Source organism: Branchiostoma floridae, chromosome 7 (assembly GCF_000003815.2).
Source record: "Branchiostoma floridae strain S238N-H82 chromosome 7, Bfl_VNyyK, whole genome shotgun sequence".
NCBI classification, from domain to species: domain Eukaryota; kingdom Metazoa; phylum Chordata; class Leptocardii; order Amphioxiformes; family Branchiostomatidae; genus Branchiostoma; species Branchiostoma floridae.
Window position 1 is genome coordinate 21,441,772 of NC_049985.1, and position 20,018 is coordinate 21,461,789.

Here is a 20,018-nt window from a genome sequence, read left to right on the forward strand (position 1 = left end):
AACTGCCTGCTGCATCCCTCACATTTGTAGGGTTTCTCATCCGTGTGTCAGCATATGTCTCTTTAAATTACACAGCTGACTGAACTGCTTGCTGCAGTCCTCGCTCTTATAGGGTTTCTCCCCTGGGGGAGGTCGGCATGGGGGTCTTTAAATTCCACAGCTGACTGAACTGCTTGCTGCACTCCTCACATTTATAGGGTTTCTCCCCTGTGGGTCCGCATGGGGTCTTTAATTACCCAGCTGACTGAACTGCTTGCTGCACTCCTCACACCTATAGGGTTTCTCCCCTGTGTGCGTCTGCATGTGGGTCTTTAAATTACCCAGCTGACTGAACTGCTTGCTGCACTCCTCACACTTATAGGGTTTCTCCCCTGTGTGTGTCCGCATGTGGGTCTTAAGATTACTCAAGTTACGGAAATGCCTGCCACAATCCTCACACGTGAAAGGTTTCTCCCCGGTGTGGATCCGCATGTGGTTCTTCAGAACACACAGATCACTGAACTGCCTGCTGCACTCCTCACACTTGTAGGGTTTCTCACCTGTGTGAGTCTGCATGTGAGTTTTCAGATTACCCAGTTGACTGAACTGCTTGCTACACTCCTCACACTTGTAGGGTTTCTCACCTGTGTGGGTCCGCATGTGAGTTTTCAGGTCACCTTGGCTACTGAACAGCCTGCTGCACTCCTCACACTTGTAGGGTTTTTCGCCTGTGTGAGTCCGTAGGTGTCTCTGTAGACTGCACAGCCGACTGAACTGCCTGCTGCACTCCTCACACCTGTAGGGTTTCTCACCTGTGTGAGTCCGCATGTGACTTTTTAGTTCATCTTGCCGACTAAACTGCGCGGTGCACTCCGTACAGTTGTATTGTTTCTCGCCTGTGTGAGTCCGCATGTGAGTTTTCAGATTACCCAGTTGACTGAACTGTTTGCTGCACTCCTCACACCTGTAGGGTTTCTCACCTGTGTGAGTTCGCATGTGAATTTTCAGTTCATATTGCCTACTGAACTGCTTGCTGCACTCCTCACATTTGTAGGGTTTCTCACCTGTGTGAGTTCGCATGTGAATTTTCAGTTCATCTTGCCTACTGAACTGCTTGCTGCACTCCTCACACTTGTAGGGTTTCTCCCCTGTATGAGTCCGCATGTGAGTCTTTAAATGACCCAGCTCACTGAACTGCCTGCTGCACCTCTCACACCTGTAGGGTTTCTCACCTGTATGGGTCCGCATATGTTTCTTCAGATTCCCTTGCGCACTGAACTGCTTGCCGCACTCCTTACACTTGTAGGGTTTCTCCCCTGTGTGAGTCCGAATGTGAGTCTTCAAATGACCCAGCTGACTGAACTACCTGCTGCACTCCTCACACCTGTAGGGTTTACCCTCTTTTCTAGAATGCCCATAAAAACCCTTCTCTGCCCTTCTCCCAACATCATCCAAAGTCTGCACGTTGCTTGTTGATGCCATCCTCCTTAATCTTTTGCAACTTCTGTGGAGACAAGATGTAGAATAATTAATGTGAAAGAAGTTCGGTTTATGGTTATGATGACTTGTACGTTGGTGCTACTCCTTGATGATGGCAATTTCCTGTGATGAATTATGCATAATGCTTCTTTGAGTCTGTAGTTTCAAATTTTTAATATAGCCGGACATGAAGCCGACCCCCTAAACAGATTACAATGGAACTTTCCAACATTAGTAGTTCTCTGCAGGGCTGACGTCACAATTGGGTTGCGCAATAGAAGGTACAAAATGGGAATAGGATTATAGTGACACCTAAAATCCTTGAAATTATTGGCCCAACCTGGATACTTTTTGTGTTAGATTTACTTAGAATGAATTTCCTATCTGGTCAAACGTTTAGCAGTTAAATTGGCGTACGGAAGATTTTCAGTTGTTATCTGGAGAAAAACTGTAGTGAAACTTTTTTTGAAAGGTGAGTTTTGTTTTCCATGGAGCGCTGGAAAAATAGTAACAATTGGCCAAATAATCTTGACAGAAAATACGCAAGACGAGTACAGTTTGCGACCTAAGGTCAGCCAACACCCCTAGGCTTATTCCCCTTATTCCGCCAGGCGGGAGTCTGGTATAGACTAGGAGTCTGTACCGACCAACACCCTGTTTGGGTTAGTACTTTTCTGAAGCATTGCCTCATAAAACGTCCTTGCTTTTTAATCTATTTTAACGTGCTTTCCTATGGAGAGGTCTAACTGTTTTATCAGCCCTGCATTCAATTATCAAATACTGAACCACCCCGAAAAATCCCAACACGCCATAATGAACACCAGATGTTAGACCGGCGAGCACTAGTCTCCGACATAGAGGCGGACAGAGGGGTTCGGCGTACACCTGACCTATATCATTTGCGCCCTTCATACCAGTATGTATTGTTTACATCAGTCAACTATACAATCTTACATCTACAATTGGAATACTCCCAAACGCCTTTGCATACGCAAAAGTCGTACGATAAAAACAAACACGACAATAACAGCTCAGTAATCCCCCTTCAGACCCCCGTTGTTTACGCTACCCAATGCCTTTCTACGTTATCCTCTTCTTTGGCGAGAAAAAGAGCAAAGTTTCAATAAAACGAATATAAAAACGTATATAAAACACCTTTTACCTCCTCAAACCCATTTACATCTCCTCTACTTATATCAACAACCAAAGACGACACAAACATGTTGTTGGACCACCCACAAACTGACGGTGTTGTAGCGTCAAAATTTATCACGAGACGATTCACTTCTCTATCAAATCATAGAGCTTTCAAAATCAAAATATGCAACATATCGTCTTACCTGAACAAACCTGAAACCTAGTCCTTCACGACTACACCGCTCGGCTTCCTAAAACCGCGAATTTTGTGGTATATTTCGCTTTGAAAGCCGGAAACTTTCCAAACTGACAGACGCTATCGTCACTACCAGCAAACAGGAAGTCGCGGACAGCTAACCCGGTAGTACTGTATTGACCTGGGTCAAAGGTTATCACCTGCTTACTCAAAAATTGTCGCGAGCTCGGCCATACAGCTCTATTGCTCGCCCACTCGGTAGATGGCGTATCTTTAATTTCTTCGTGGCTGACAATGTCCAGTTTTTAATGTCTTGTGATTATACTAATAAATTACAGTACCATGCTTAAATGAATGGGCTTTTTCAAATGATATCTCTAAACAAATGTTTACCAAACAAACGACTTTATTTAAGAAAACAAATTACTGTAAATAATTAAATGTAACATAACAATAAAAGCAACAATAACGCTTCTAACTATGTGACCTCAAAAACAGCCTGTAATATCCCTACAAAATATTAAGATGAGCTCCAGTCATAGGGTTGATATTATTGTTATCAAAATGATACATTTATATCAACCCTTTGCTCTCACATGATTTCAAAAGTTCTCTGGCATGATGTTAAACCAAACGAGTATTTGCTACATGGACAGGAAATATATAACACTTGCAGCCTCCTTGTCGCAACTAACGATAAAAGGTAATGACACATCTACCTACATGAACTGGGAAAACTATAACAGATACAGTCAAACCTGCCCGAGCGACCACCTCTTCTCAGCGACCACCTGGCCATTTCGACCACTTTTTCTCGGTCCCGATTTATTTTCCCATCGACGTAAGCATTAAGCGACCTTTTCTCAATGACCACCTGGCCAACGCGACCGCGACCGGCCCAAATTGGGACCCATAACGACCGCATCACCACATTGTAATAGTCTACATTGTGTATTCGTCCAGCGGTTGGATAGGGAGATCGTTACTCTCCAAGCAGAGGTTCGGTTCCGGCTGTTAAAGAAAACATCACAAAGTAGAAAGTCGATAAAACGCCTATAACACATAGAAGAAAAACAGCCGAAGCCGAACCTCTTGTTGGAGAGTAGCCATCTTCTGACTAGCTCCGGCCCTTTCTTCTGACTATAGCCCTATCTCCCCTAGCCTTTAGCAGGCTCAACAGGTCACTGAAAAATGTAGAAATACCAAATATAGAGAGATTATATGCCAGAAGAGTTAAATGTCCGAGGATACTTCTTTGTCATGTCATATCTCTATATTTGGATTTATCGTCTCTTGACGTCTCTTGAAAATAACAGAAAGTGCGACAAAAATCTTACGCGAAAGCTAGAGAGGCATGGACCTTACTGTATGACAGTATAAAAAGCTGCAGTAGTATTGTCCCGTTATTCTACATTGAAGGGATATATGGCGGTTAATAATGTAAAATAGAAAGCCAGGTGAAACGCACAAAATACGTCGAAAGCACGTCAGGCTCTAATCTCTGCTTCAAAGGTAAGTCCATAAAAGATAGAACAAGAAGTACACATCCATGTATACGTATAAGGTATCATAGCATTGATAACTAAAGACAAGACCTGAAATTCAAAAAAGAGAGAAAGAATCTAGTTATGAAGGTTAAACATCCAGGTAATAAGATACGCCAAAAACAGTTACTTAATAAGCACATCGTATCAATGAGTAATTTTGGGGGGCGCTATTTTCTAGTTATTTTTACATGAAATGTACAAAAAGAAAACATGTTATCATTACTTCATTCTATGCCTATCCTACCCATGTGAAATTCTTGGGTCTTTATGATATAGTGAACAGTATAATAACTATTCAAGTAAAAAGTGTGTAAACTCTATCCGCGTAAATTCGTGCAACTCACTGCCTGAGACAAAACTGAAAACTGTCGTAAAATCACATGGCCGTAATGCGTACCGTTTGCTGAACCCAGGTGATGCATTTTGGGATTGAAAGTCAGAAAGGGATTGTGGAAAGTACATCCAAGCGCAAAAAAATACATAACCCAATGTGTGAAATATAACAAAACTTCACAGTGAACATGGAAAACATTGACATCTTAATACTCCTACTTTAAAGTTCTCAGAAAAAAATACGTTTCTAGCTACACGTATTTGTCATTGGTCTCATTGGTCTACCAAAATGGCGGTAATAATTGAGCCAAATCTGGACCTATTGTATGCTGCCATGAACGGATCACTTCGAGGCGTTAAAGAGGCTTTGAAAGCTGGTAAGCACATATCTAAATTCTTCCCTGAGCCCTGAAAAAGTAGCCGGAGTAGTGTGTTTGTGATCTACAGTAGTTGAAGACGACTTTTTTTTGCTCACTGATTCGTGATTTTCAATATATGGGCCAATATCTTACACAGCTGGACATGACATTTTCTGCAAAAGAATCCGACCCATATGTTGAAAATCGCGAAGGGCTAATCTTCAAGGAGATTGAGTAAAATCTCATTGGTGTACTTTAATATAGTATACTAGGTGCTTCCACTGAAGTCTCCACGCTCCACGGGAACGGTGTAGTTTATGGACAAAATCTTTGCCGAATAATTAGACACGGAGTCTTTCTAACCACAAACTCGAGCTTCTTGCTCAAACTACCCAACCACGCCGCCGCTAAAAGTTGATAAACCGACGCTTTTTCACAATGCGTTTATAGATTTCTCCTAGTATCTGCAGTCATGTACATTTAGTGTACTGTTTACATGAATCGGTTTACAGCAAAATTGCCTTAAATATGAGTGTTTTTTTAGTGCTGGATTTTGCAAAGAGGATATGATTATTCCAGTGTAAATTATCAAATAAAGATTTACACAAAAGTGTAATAGTCACACCTTTTGATCTTTGCCATGTCACGCAGACAATTTCGGCTAAAATAAAAAGTCCAGCACGACTGTTACGAGTCACCTTATCTTTTGTTCTAACTAATCATGCAACACAATAAACTATGGTGACAATGTCCCCTGGAGTCTCATTCACAGGTTAAAACAAGTGTCAATTGCAGTGGATCCTACTACATTCTAGTATACAATATTTTCAACTAATTGTCAATTATTCATGACACCAGAACGAAATTAATTCAGGATACTCAGAACCCCCATGTAGATCGTGTGGGGTAATACTTCGGCATGGGAAAACATCTAGCACACACTTTGAAATGTGACTTTCTTGCAAAATCACATAAACTATCATGAAATCCCGCTTGTACAATTCAGTTCTCTAAACAGTTCTCTAATCTCCAAATACAGGCGCAGACATTGACTTCGATATGGCGCACAGCGAGACCACAAGCCCGGGACAGCTTTGTACATTGCTTCCTACAATGGGCATGTAGACATCGTGAAGCTGCTGCTCCGCAAGGGGGCGTCTGTGTCGAAGAGAAGCAGGAGTTCATTTGCTCCCCTCCATGGAGCAGCAACCGAAGGTGTGTAGATTCAAAACAAATGTTAGATGTTTGCGCCGTGTAGTGTCTGTTCGTGTTTACGTTGCATAGTATTACTTACTCACCGCTAGGGTCCGGTGGTGGCGCAGTGGTGGTTTTGGGTTAGTAAGCTGGCGGGCCCGGGTTCGATTCCCGGGGGACAGGAGACTGTTTCTACTCGCCTCTAGTTTTCAGAAGTTCAAATGAACGTTTGCTTGAAGTCAATCATATTTTTCGTTCCTGTTACCTAGGAAGGACAGAAATAGTGGACTTGCTGGTGCAGCATGGTGCAACAGTAGACATACGTGACCGCTGTCATAACACACCACTCATGAGAGCCTGTAACTACAACCATGTCGACACAGTTCGGAGACTGATTGAGCTCGGAGCAAGACCTGATCTAACCGGCGGTCAGTGTCAAGGCATGGGGTAAGTGTTGCATTCTTTGAGAATATACATTTAGAACGAACGATCGTTTGAGATTTCTTATGAAGACAAACCTTCAAGTAAAGTCGGATTGTGTTGTGTCTGTGTGCTTCTGTTTGTTTGTGTACGTGTGAGTGCGTTTGTGTTTGTTTGTGTGTGTGTGTGTGTGCGCGTGTCCGGTTGTGTGTGTGTGTGTTTGTGCGTGTGTGATGCATGTTTTCAAATACAAGAATCCAAATGTCATGAAATCATGCCTTATTGTCAAAATCTTCCGCTAGGTACTACAAGGAGGGGACAGAAATCGGAAAAGGTGAAAATGAAGAGAGTTGGAAGCTGATAGAAGAGGCGAGGAAGACCAAGCTGTTGAGATGCTGCAACCCAAAGTGTGGCAAACCAGACCACAGGTAAGTTTTGCTGATGATGTTTTCCGTTAAAATATTTTCCGATCCTATCGTATGTTATTTTCAGCTCAAAGAGTGATCGTGAATACATGAATGCTTCCTTCTAAATGTATACAAGTTGACAAAACTAAATTGACAAACTTTTCTGAACTAGTACTGTACACAGTCACTGAATAGCTTTTGTACCTTTCTCACCTTCTACAGGTCAACCCTGAAGCTGTGTGGCCGGTGCAAGCTGACCCGCTACTGCAGCCGTGACTGTCAGAAACAACACTGGTCTGTCGGACACAAGAAGTGCTGTGGGCATGACGTGTACTTGTAATCACAATGAAGCTGACCCCCTCCAACAACGGATGGCTGATAAAGGCCATATGAAGCATAGTTGATTACACGATGCCATTTAGTACAGACGTGTACTCTGACGAGGGACAAAACAATGGCCGTCTTTCACTAAGGATATGATTCTGATGTTCTTGTAGAAATGACGCCCCAAGGCCCTTACATTTGCATTGTTTTATATGACCTTGTTTGATTTCTCTTGTAGAAGAAAGTAAAAACGTTGAACGAGTATATGATTAGTTAGTTGGATTTTACGACGGAAACTATAAAAAAACTGAATGCACACTTTATTACACATGTGCATGCTTGTTTATTGTAGCAACGGACATCTTTGTGTTTTCAGACAAAGGTACGAATCACATTTGAATGTAAGAAAATTAAACACACTGAAAAGGCTTGTTGTATCACTGTTATTATTTACTTGTTCGTCATTTAAGAAATTAGAGACACTCGTCAAGAAATTGTACAATATTTTGACAAAGACACAGCAAGGAAGGTTTACTGATGTTTACCTACAAGTTCAGAGTTATTTGTCAGTTACGTACTTCTACATCAACATTGTACATGAAATAAAAGTGTTCTCTTTAGTCAATCTTTGACATGTTTCAATGTCCAACCTACATGGCAAACACGCAATAATACTATACATTGTTGTAATATAATATATATAGTCATTAGTCCTTTAATTGTACTGTCACAGGTCTTATAGCCAATAGGCTATACATTTGTACCTATAAATCAAACATCACCTTTATTCCAAGGATATCACTTATACATATTAAATTTGACTTTATACCATTGAGTTGTGTGACTATCGTAGTGACGTACATTTTATTGCCCATGAAAAAATAATTTTGCCCATCTCTGACATTTTCTCGACACTGCCATATATTTACAAGAAGGGAGAGTCTGTACGAGAAAGTAATTTCGTACATTTTTTCGGTATAAACTCCTCGGTAAAACTACTAAAAGCCCCTCGTCAATCCTGGTATTGACGAGGGGCCCTGCCACGGCGTATATCAAAATTTACGGATTTAATCCATTAGATCAAAGTAATAACCATCTCCTGAGAAAAGCACACCACATTGTAATAGTCGACATTGTGTATTCGTCCAGCGGTTGGATAGGGATATCGTTACTCTCCAAGCAGAGGTTCGATAGAGAGTCGATAAAAAGCCTAAGACTCGTGGGAGAAAAACAATCCAAGACGAACCTCTGGTTGGAGAGTAGCCATATGAATCTCCATGCTCCGACCCTTTCTTCTGACTAGCCCCCTATCTCCTCTAGCCTTTAGCAGGTTAAACAGGTCACTGAAAAATGTAGAAATGCCAAATATAGAGTTATGCCAAAAGAGTTAAGTGTCCGAGCATACTTCTCTGGCAAGTTATATCTCTATATTTGTATTTATCGTCCTTTGACGTCTGTTGTGCGACAAAAATCCTACGCGAAAGCTAGAGAAGCAAGGACCTTACTGTATGACAGTATAAAAAGCTACAGTAGCAGTGTCCTGTTGTTCTACATTGGAGGGATATATGACGGTTAATAATGTAATTACGTAAAATAGAAAGCCAGGTGAAACGCATAAAAATACGTCGAAAGCACAACGGGCTCTAAGCTCTGCTTCAAAGGTACGTCCATAAAAGATAGAACAAGAAGCACACATCCATGTATACGTATAAGGTACCATAGCATTGATAACTAAAGACAAGACCTGAAATTCAAAAAATAGAGAAAGAATCTAGTTATGAAGGTTAGACATGCAGGTAATAAGATACGCCAAAAACAGTTACTTAATAAGCACATCGTATCAATGAGTAACTTTGGGGGGCGCTATTTTCTAGTTATTTTAACATGAAATGTACAAATAGAAAACATGTTATTATTACTTCAAAAAAATACGTTTCAAGCTACACGTATTTTTCATTGGTCTATCCATGTGACAATAGATCACGTGACTAGACAATAGCTCACGTGACAAGATAGCTCATAAGGTGACCAGACAACTTGCTGCTTCAGTTCAAACTGAGACAGCACACGCGCAAGGTGTCGACAACAGCGGCTCTATCAAAATGGCGGTAACTGATCCAAACATCGACCTATTCGATGCTGTCAGGGATGGATCACTTCGAGGCGTTGACGCGGCTTTGAAAGCTGGTAAGCACAGATTAAAATTTCTTTCCTTTCTGATTGAAATACACTCGGCACAAAAAGTTTGGAATATCAACTTTAGTATATCATATTTCCGTTATTTATGCATCAATTTCAATGTATTATATATCAATAGACAGCTTGTGTGATTTTCTTTCCTATGGTATCAAACTTATTATGATTATAAACACATGAAACGAGCACAAGGCCTGCTTACGTGAGTGGGTCACGAAAAAAAAGTGCCCAAATTCCCCTACTTCTGTTCAACACTGCATCGTCCTGTTGATATTGGCGCGTGTGTCACTGGTTCAATCAATCCTTTTTTCACCTCACATTTTGTATACGGAACGTACAAGGCTTGAGTACACTTGAGTAGAGTTCATCTGCCCTTTCGATAGGCAGATGGCAGAATCAAAGCGTGGATGCGGCAAGGAGAACCGCACGCTGACAAGGCAAGAGTACTTTCGGCATTTGGTGTTGTAGGCAGCGTCATGGTTTGGGTCGGTATAAGCACCATAGGGTAAACAAGACTCGTCATCATTCCAGGGAAATTAATGTGGTGACATATAGGGACACCATCCTCCATCCAGTAGCAACATTCTACCTCTTCAATATTGGACCAAATGCCATTCTGCAAGATTACAACACCAGTCCACACAGAGCAAGGACCATTGGATGCTGGAGCACAGTCTTAGGGTGGAATAGCCTTCCTACGGCTTATGGCTAGCACTCGATTGATCACCTCTTGCCATGGCCATGGTTCAGATTTTTTGCTTGAATAAAGAGTAATAGTAGCTTTGATTTACATGTCCTGTTTATTCAACTTGCCTTCATTCACAAGTCAATACTGACGGAAGAAAATGAGCAGAATGGTGTGATTGACTTTAGTAGGGTAATTTTGGCACTTTATCTTTAGGACCCCCTGTACGTAAGCGGGCTTAGTCCTCGTTCCATGAATTTACCCTCATAAAATACTCTACTCAGATATGCTAAAAGAAACTTGGATGTTCTGTATACCAAACGTTAGGTGATAAAAGGATTGATTGAATCACTGTTACCCGCGGCCATAACAACGGTTGAACCGGACGATACAGTTTTGAACAGAAACGGGGGAATTTGGGCACTTTTTTTTCGTGACCCACTCACGTTAGCAGGCCTAGTGTATGTTCCATGAGTTAACACTGATAATGAGTTTGATACCATTGGAAAGAAAATCAGACAAGCTTTCTATAGATGTATAATATATTGAAATTGATGCAGAAACAACATAAATATGATCAACCGAAGTTGATATTCCAAACTTTTTGTGCTGAGTGTAGAAGAGCGATTCAAGCTAAATTTCCGGAAGCGTTCATATTGAAGTGGTAGACTTAGACAGTGGTACGTAGACTCCCCGTCAAAGAAAAAACTTCACAATCAAGTTAACTATGGTAGGAAATCACTTATTGCAGTTGCCGAAAATATGTGTTTCTGTGTTCTGAAGAGTATGAATACGATTTTTTTCCTAAAAGGACTGCAAAAGGAAACCCTTTTAGTCGGTACCACCAACGAAGATCACAATGAACTTGCGCAATTTTGTTTATGGACACACTCTAAATGACTGACTCTAATTTTTCTATTTCTTACCTCAACCTCAATACGCACAGTACCAAATTAAAACCACGCTGCCCACAAACCAACATTTTGGCACGATGCGTGTATAGTTTTTTTCTAGTGTATTTGTAGCTACGCACATGTTTAGTACTGTTGTAAATTGTCAGTAGAAATACAGATTGTGTTGGACTTGTAAAGACTAATTTGGACCAAGGGATTATTATTCTTGTATAATAATGAATGGTTTATTTGACATAGAGGTCATATACAAAACAGCACACTTGCAGTCATAAGACTGAATTGAGGTGAAAGTTTACAATTATTATCCGTACTACAAAAATTCTGCGTAACTTATTAGCAGATAAGAACTTGCACACAAGGGTGAAGTACAGTGTAGGTGTAGACAATTTGTCTATTGTGACTGTTGCTTTTGTAACTTTTGTAAGTTTTTGTTCTAACTAATCATGCATCACAATAGACGATGGTGACAATGTCCCCTGGAGTCTCATTCACAGGTTGTCATACAGTAGAGTGTTGACACCTGTATGTTATTATAGGTACCGCGCCGACAGCAACAACGATCAACTCACCTATTGTCTGGTCAACACACCTTATTTTCTGGTCAACACATCTGTTCTTCTTCTTCTAGTCAACATGCATATTTCTTATCCTTTTTGCGCTTCACACTTTTTCTGTGCAACACACAAGTTTGTATCAGGTTGAGAGAATTTCTGACCTACTCACTCCCGAGTATTGTTTGAATGTTTACCTTGCAAAATCACAATAACAAATTATTTCACTTGTGTGATTCAGCTGTATTGAATGTTTTATCATTCATCAAACGCAGGTGCAGACATTGACTTCGAGTATGCGTGCTGCGAGGACTCAAGTCCCGGGACATTTCTGTTCAATGCTTCCTGCATGGGAGATGTAGACACCGCGAGACTGCTGCTCCGCAAGGGGGCGTCTTTGGTGAAGAGATCAACCAGGAGCGCATTCGCTCCCCTCCACGGAGCAGCGTTCAACGGTAGGTCGCTTCTTCTTCCCTGTTGTTGCCTTAAAGTTTGATCGCACTGTTCTCCTCACGATATCATCAGCTTTAGAAGATGAACATTATTGCTCGACATTTGTACATGGTACAAAGATATCATCAGCTAACACACAGGCCTCGGATGCAGTCGGATCCCAATTTTCCTAACGGATCTAACGGCCTAATGTCTCACAAGGTTTATGGTTATGATGACTTGTACGTTGGTGCTACTCCTTGATGATGGCAATTTTCTGTGATGAATTATGCATATGCTTCTTTGAGTCTGTAGTGTCAAATTTTTAATATAGCCGGACATGAAGCCCACCCCCTAAACAGATTACAATGGAACTTTCCAACATGTAGTTCTCTGCAGGGCTGACGTCACAATTGGGTTGCGCAATAGAAGGTACAAAATGGGAATAGGATTATAGTGACACCTAAAATCCTTGAAATTATTGGCCCAACCTGGATACTTTTTGTGTTACATTTACTTAGAATGAATTTCCTATTTGGTCAAACGTTTAGCAGTTAAATTGGCATACGGAAGATTTTTAGTTGTTATCTAGAGAAAAACTGTAGTGAAAGGTGAGTTTTGTTTTCCATGGAGCGCTGGAAAAATAGTAACAATTGGCCAAATAATCTTGACGGAAAATACGCAAGAGGAGTATAGTTTGCGACCTAAGGTCAGCTAACACCCCTAGGCTTATTCCCCTTATTCCGCCAGGCGGTAGTCTGGTATAGACTATGAGTCTGTGCCGACCAACACCCTGTTTGGGTTAGTACTTTTCTGAAGCATTGCCTCATAAAACGTCCTTGCTTTTTAATCTATTTTAACATGCTTTCCTATGGAGAGGTCTAACTGTTTTATCAGCCCTGCATTCAAGTATGAAATACTGAACCTCCCCGAAAAATCCCAACACGCCATAATGAACACCAGATGTTAGACCGGCGAGCACTAGTCTCCGACATAGAGGCGGACAGAGGGGTTCGGCGTACACCTGACCTATATCATTTGCGCCCTTCATACCAGTATGTATTGTTTACATCAGTCAACTATACAATCTTACATCTACAATTGGAACATTCTCAAACGCCTTTGCATACTCAAAAGTCGTACGATTAAAACAAACACGACAATAACAGCTCAGTAACCCCCCTTCAGACCCCCGTTGTTTACGCTACCCAATGCCTTTCTACGTTATCCTCTTCTTTGGCGAGAAAAAGAGCAAAGTTTCAATAAAACGAATATAAAAACGTATATAAAACACCTTTTACCTCCTCAAACCCATTTACATCTCCTCTACTTATATCAACAACCAAAGACGACACAAACATGTTGTTGGACCACCCACAAACTGACGGTGTTGTAGCGTCAAAATTTATCACGAGACGATTCACTTCTCTATCAAATCATAGAGCTTTCAAAATCAAAATATGCAACATATCGTCTTACCTGAACAAACCTGAAACCTAGTCCTTCACGACTACACCGCTCGGCTTCCTAAAACCGCGAATGTTGTGGTATATTTCGCTTTGAAAGCCGGAAACTTTCCAAACTGACAGACGCTATCGTCACTACCAGCAAACAGGAAGTCGCGGACAGCTAACCCGGTAGTACTGTATTGACCTGGGTCAAAGGTTATCTCCTGCTTACTCAAAAATTGTCGCGAGCTCGGCCATACAGCTCTATTGCTCGCCCACTCGGTAGATGGCGTATCTTTAATTTCTTCGTGGCTGACAATGTCCAGTTTTTAATGTCTTGTGATTATACTAATAAATTACAGTACCATGCTTAAATGAATGGGCTTTTTCAAATGATATCTCTAAACAAATGTTTACCAAACAAACGACTTTATTTAAGAAAACAAATTACTGTAAATAATTAAATGTAACATAACAATAAAAGCAACAATAACGCTTCTAACTATGTGACCTCACAAACAGCCTCTAATATCCCTACAAAATATTAAGATGAGCTCCAGTCATAGGGTTGATATGTATTGTTATCAAAATGATACATTTATATCAACCCTTTGCTCTCACATGATTTCAAAAGTTCTCTGGCATGCAGTTAAACCAAACGAGTATCTGCTACATGGACAGGAAATATATAACACTTGCAGCCTCCTTGTCGCAACTAACGATAAAAGGTAATGACACATCTACCTACATGAACTGGGAAAACTATAACAGATATATTTAAGCATATGTAAATTACTACAACGATCTTAAGAATACGCGGTGGTAAACGTCAGTAGTAAGAAAAGAAGTCTTCCTTCACACAACTACTATTTCCACCAGCTCTACTGTTATACCTTAACTACAAGCCTAACATGTGTAACAAAGAACTCTAATATTTTAGCATTTATTTTATTGTAAATGTTGACATGTTATGAAAAAGCATAGACATGACATAAACAACGTTTGATGCAAAAGAAAATCTGTAGCTAATTTGTTATTTCTAAGGATGGAATCTAGGAAATCTAAGATGAGAAGCCAATAAGCAAATAAAATAAAAGTAATACAAAATATACCGTTCTTACCAAAAGAATTATAACAAAAGTCAATCAAGAACACACATAGATGATAATCAAATATCTTTCTATACAATGTTGAAACTACTACTACTACTACTAAACAAAATGTAAGGAAAAACAAATCTACAAATTGGCAAAGTTTGCACACAATCCTTCATAAACGTTGCTACATGACCAACGTGCCTACAAGTTCATTGTTATTGGTCAGTTACGTACTTCTACATCAACATTGCACATGACATAGAAGTGCTCTCTTTAGTCAATCTTTGACATGTTTCAATGTCTACCCTACAAGACAAACACGCAATAATACTATACATTGTCGTAATATAATATGCAAAGTCATTAGTCCTTCAATTGCACTGTCACAGCCAATTGGCTATACATTTGTATAAGTCAAATATCACCTTTATTCCAAGGATATATCACTTATACATATTAAATTGGACTTTATACCAATTAACTATTGTAGTTGCGTACATTTTATTGCTCATGAAAAAAAAAACAATTTTCGCCCATCTCTGACATTTTCTCGACACTTTCATATATTTACAAGCAGACAAAGTCATTTCGTACACTTTTCGGTATAAACTCCTGTTGTGGGAATCCTGGTATTGACGAGGGACCCCGGCACGGCGTATATCAAAATTTATGGATTTATTCCATTTGATCAGAGTAATAGCCATCTCCTGTTAGAGCAAATACAGAGAAAAATGACCCCCTTGTAAAAATCGGCATTGTGTATTCGTCCAGCGGTTGGATGAGGAGATCGTTACTCTCCAGGCAGAGGTTCGGTTCCAGCTGTCAAAGAAAGCAGCACAAAGTAGAATGTCGATAAAAAGCCTAAAACTCGAGGAAGAAAAACAATCCAAGCCGAACCTCTGGTTGGAGAGTGGCCATATGCATCTTCTGACTAGCTCCGACCCTTTCTTCTGACTATAGTCCTATCTCCCCTAGCCTTTAGCAAGCTATATAGAAATATTGAAAAATGTAAAAATACCAAATATAGAAATAATCCAGAAGAGTTAACTATCCGAGGATACTTCTCTGTCATGTTATATCTCTATATTTGTATTTGTCGTTTTTTGACGTCTCTTGAAAATAACAGTAAGGGCGACAAAAATCTTACGCGAAAGCTAGAGAGGCATGGACCTTACTGTATGACAGTATAAAAAGTTGCAGTAGCGGTGTCCCGTTATTCTACATTAGAGGGATATTTGACGGTTAATAATGTAAGATAGAAAGCCAGGGGAAGCGCATACAAATACGTCGAAAGCACAACGGGCTCTAACCTCTGCTTCAAAGGTACGTCCATAAAAGATAGAACAAGAAGTACACACCCATACGTAAAAGGTACCATGACTTTTACATGAAATGTACAAATAGAAAACATGTTATTATTGCTTCATTCTATGCCCATCCTACCCATGTGAGATTCTTGGTATATTTATGATATAGCGAACAGTACAATAACTATTCTAGTAAAAAGTGTGTATATTCTATCCGTAAACTCGTGCAACTCTTGCTGCCTGCAACTGGCTGCCATGGGATTCCATGTGGCTGCCTGAGACAAAACTGTCGTAAAATCACATGGCCGTAATCCGTACCGTTTGCTGAACCCAGACGATGCATTATGTTGGGATTGAAAGTCAGAAAGGGATTGTGGGAAGTACATCCAAGCGCAAGAAATACATAACCCAATGTGTGAAATATAGCAAAAGTTCACAGTAAAAATAGAAAACATAAACCTCTCCATACTACAACTTTTACGTTCTCAGAAAAAATGCGTTTCTAGCTACACGTATTTGTCATTGGTCTATCCATGTGACAATGATCACGTGACTAGACAATAGCTCACGTGACAAGACAGCTCATAAGGTGACCAGACAACTTGCTGCTTCAGTTCAACCTCAGACAGCACACGCGCAAGGTGTCGACAACAGCGGTTCTAACAAAATGGATGCAACTGACGCAAACATCTACCTATTCGATGCTGTCAGTAATGGATCACTTCGAGGCGTTGAAGCGGCTTTGAAAGCTGGTAAGCACAGATTGAAAATTCTTTCCTATTTGATTGAAATAGAAAATCAGAATTCCACACTGGGATTCTGAAACCGTTCATATTGGATTACGATTACCCATTATAGAACCAAGTAATTATAAACCGTGGTAGGAAATTTACTTCCAATAACAGTTGCTGCAGTCTTGCGTTTCTGTGATTTAAAGAAGAATAGGATGAATTCGACTTTTTTTCTGAAAGAAGATTGTATAGAAGCCCCTTGGTATATATATAGTCGGTGCCTCCGCTTAGGCCTAGAAACGTGGGCAATTTTGTTTATGGACAACACTCACTAAGTGACTCTAAGGACTCAATCATTTTGCAATTTCTTATCTCAACCTCATTGCTCAGTCACAGTGAGTATCAAACCACGCAGTCCACTGAATATGAACAAACCAACACGTTTGCACAGTGCATGTATACTTTTCTTCGAGTCTTTGCAGCTACGCACATTTTAGTACTGTATACATTTTCAGTAGAAATGTAACTTGCTTTTTAGTAATCAGTGTTGGAGATTGATTTGGGACAAGAAATGATTATTCTAATGTAAATCCACAAATTGGACCTGCACACAAGTGTGAAGAACTGAGTGTAGACAATTTTGACTCAAAAAGTGTAGCGTCACTTTTGTTTGTTAAAACAAACATCGTCTATTGTTCTATCTAACAATAGACGATAATGACAATGTCCCCTGGAGTCTCATTCACAGGTTGCCGTGCAGGTGTCCAATCCTTGTGTATCAGTAGACGCGTCTTTTAGCTAGGACGTGTACGAAAGTCCTTGCTATTTGTTATGCCTACCCGACTGCACATTGTGTAATTCAGCTGTACTAAATGGTTTATCATTTATCACCAAACGCAGGTGCAGACATTGACTGCAAATATGCAAGATGCGAGGACTCAAGCCCCGGGACATTGTTGTTCCATGCCTCCTGCATGGGAGATGTAGACACCGCGAGACTGCTGCTCTGCAAGGGGGCGTCTTTGGTGAAGAGATCAGACAGGAGCGCATTCGCACCCCTTCATGCAGCAGCGATCAACGGTAGGTAGATGCTTATTCGTCGTCATTACCTTACTGTTTGTTTGCATTAATTGTTCTCCCCGATATTATCAGCATCACGAGAAAAGCCTTCCTAGGGAGTTGCGCTTTGAGCAAAGAGGCCTAGGATCCCACGGATCCCAACTTTCGTCTTCCTGCTGGATACTGGCGAATCTAACGGCCTAATGTGCACTGAACCACCACTCCCACAGTGTCTCTGTGCTCCAGCCTACTCCTGGCTTCTTCTATCGCCTCTACAACCGACCAATTTCTTCCTGACCTCAACTGGCCCCCACCTCTCTTATGTTATCTTATGTCTCCAAGGTCAATTGCATTCTTACTTTCGCGCCCTAACACTTATACTGCTAAGCCTGCTAAGATCAGATTACTACAGATGCGCGTATTGATAGTACGAAGTTTGAGATAAATGCTATTCCTTTTATTGACAGGAAAATGATTGTTAAGCAAAGCTACAAACAATACAAAATGTTATATATGCGAGTACACGTATTACAGGTGCGAAAATTTTGCTTGTCAAGTTGATATGTAATTCTCGTGATGCAAATCCATCTTAGGGAGGACAGAAATAGTGGACTTGCTGGTGCAGCATGGTGCGACAGTGGACGTACGTGATCGCTGCCAGAACACACCACTCATGAGAGCTTGTGATCACAACCATGTGGACACAGTTCGGAGACTGCTAGAACTCGGAGCAAGGCCTGATTTGACCGGCGGTCATTGTCGGGCTATAAAGTAGGTGTTGTTTTTTTTGGGGGGGGGGGGTGATATGAACCTACACATTGAAAAGTTATGTTAAAAACTTGTTACCTTCAAAGTGAAGATACATGTATGGGATCGTGAAACTGTTTGTTTCTTCGTTACTAGAATTCCACGTTAAATGATTTAAAAACAAAAAGCTTTACAGCTGATGTGTTTCATGTGTTTGTCATTAATCATGCAAGTAAGGTCCTAAAGTATTAATTTACGTTGTGTCAAATAGAAAACAGACAGATTGATATTTCCTGGCCTAGAACACTAAATCAGTTATATATTCCACTAGGAGCGATGAAAATGAAGAGAGTTGGAAGCTGATACAAGAGGCGAGGAAGACCAAGCTGTTGAGATGCTGCAACGCCAAATGTAGCAAACCGGGCAAAAGGTAGGTTTTGCTAATAATGTTAAAAATGTTTCTTCACCATATTTGTACCATGCTATCGTGTGTATAAATCAACATTATCGTATGTGTAAATTGACCTAAAGAAAGTATGTGTCCATATAAAATGACTACATGCAAGACTATGTGAAAGTCCTTCAATATTGATTGTTTACCTGTTACATTTTCTACAGGAAAACCGGGACCCTGAAGCTGTGTGGCCGGTGCAAGCTGACCCGCTACTGCAGCCGTGACTGTCAGAAACAACACTGGTCTGTCGGACACAAAAAGTGCTGTGGGCATGACGTGTACTTTGAAGAGATAGAAGACTCCTTCCAGCGAGCCCTGAGAGACATTTGGCATCTTTGAAAAATGCCGCATGGAATCTCACTCACAAATTAGATTGCTAGGATAGCTGTCTCTAAGTCCATTTGTATTTGGCACTATAGAATGCTGAAGTCCTTTGACGAGCTAGAAGACTCCTTCTAACGAGCCCTGAGAAGACTACATTTTTCTGTAATGACAGCATGATATGCTTTGTATAATCCATTCTATCTGAAGCACGATATCGTGTTTGTATCATCTTCCTACTAAAGTGTGTGCTTAGTTAGAGACAGTCTCAGACACGTCTTGCTCTTGTCTACATTCTCGTGTTATTTTACTCAAGGATATTGGGCACAATAATGAAATTGTCCTGCAACAGCACATTTGTTGTGTACTTTTTCGATATGAGGAGTAGGAGAAAATAGCAGACATTGAAAAAGCTTGTTGTATTGCTGGTATCATTCACTTGCTCACCAAGTTGAAAAAAAAACACTCGTCAAGAAATTCTTTTTAGAAATGTACAAGGAAGGGCGTCTGTTTGTGTCCGTTTGCGTAGTTACTACTATTGGTAAGCTTAGTCTTTCAACATTATTTCCCTATATAGCCGTCCTCGCTTTATTGCTGAGCATCTGATATATCTCATTGTCTCATTGTTAACTGTGGCTAGCATACAAGTTTTACAAGCAGCCAAATAAAAGTCATTTCATGCATTTTTCGGAAATCTTGTA

The 20,018-nt window shown here is 40.5% G+C and overlaps 2 protein-coding genes and 1 pseudogene across 3 annotated transcripts in view; 2 read left to right on the forward strand and 1 right to left on the reverse strand.

Annotated features, from left to right (window-relative positions):
- The window catches only part of LOC118419674 (poly [ADP-ribose] polymerase tankyrase-2-like), a 43,459-nt gene that overhangs the window by 14,226 nt on the left and 9,215 nt on the right, over positions 1–20,018 (forward strand). Inside the window, exon 2 of the mRNA XM_035826190.1 lies at positions 4,961–5,048. Coding sequence (XP_035682083.1) covers positions 4,961–5,048 — 88 coding nt within the window. The remainder of the gene's footprint in view (positions 1–4,960; positions 5,049–20,018) is intronic.
- Positions 7–2,960, reverse strand: LOC118419660 (annotated as a pseudogene).
- Positions 9,383–20,000, forward strand: LOC118419689 (poly [ADP-ribose] polymerase tankyrase-2-like). 2 transcript variants are annotated; one of them, XM_035826215.1, is made up of 5 exons: positions 9,383–9,562; positions 11,997–12,176; positions 18,389–18,566; positions 18,874–18,972; positions 19,161–20,000. In XM_035826215.1, the coding sequence occupies exons 1-5, from the start codon at positions 9,478–9,480 to the stop codon at positions 19,333–19,335; spliced, it is 717 nt and encodes a 238-aa protein (XP_035682108.1). In that variant the 5' UTR covers positions 9,383–9,477; the 3' UTR covers positions 19,336–20,000. The 2 variants fall into 2 exon arrangements, with proteins under 2 accessions (XP_035682108.1, XP_035682107.1); XM_035826214.1 differs by lacking the exons at positions 9,383–9,562; positions 11,997–12,176 and adding exons at positions 16,556–16,757; positions 17,637–17,816.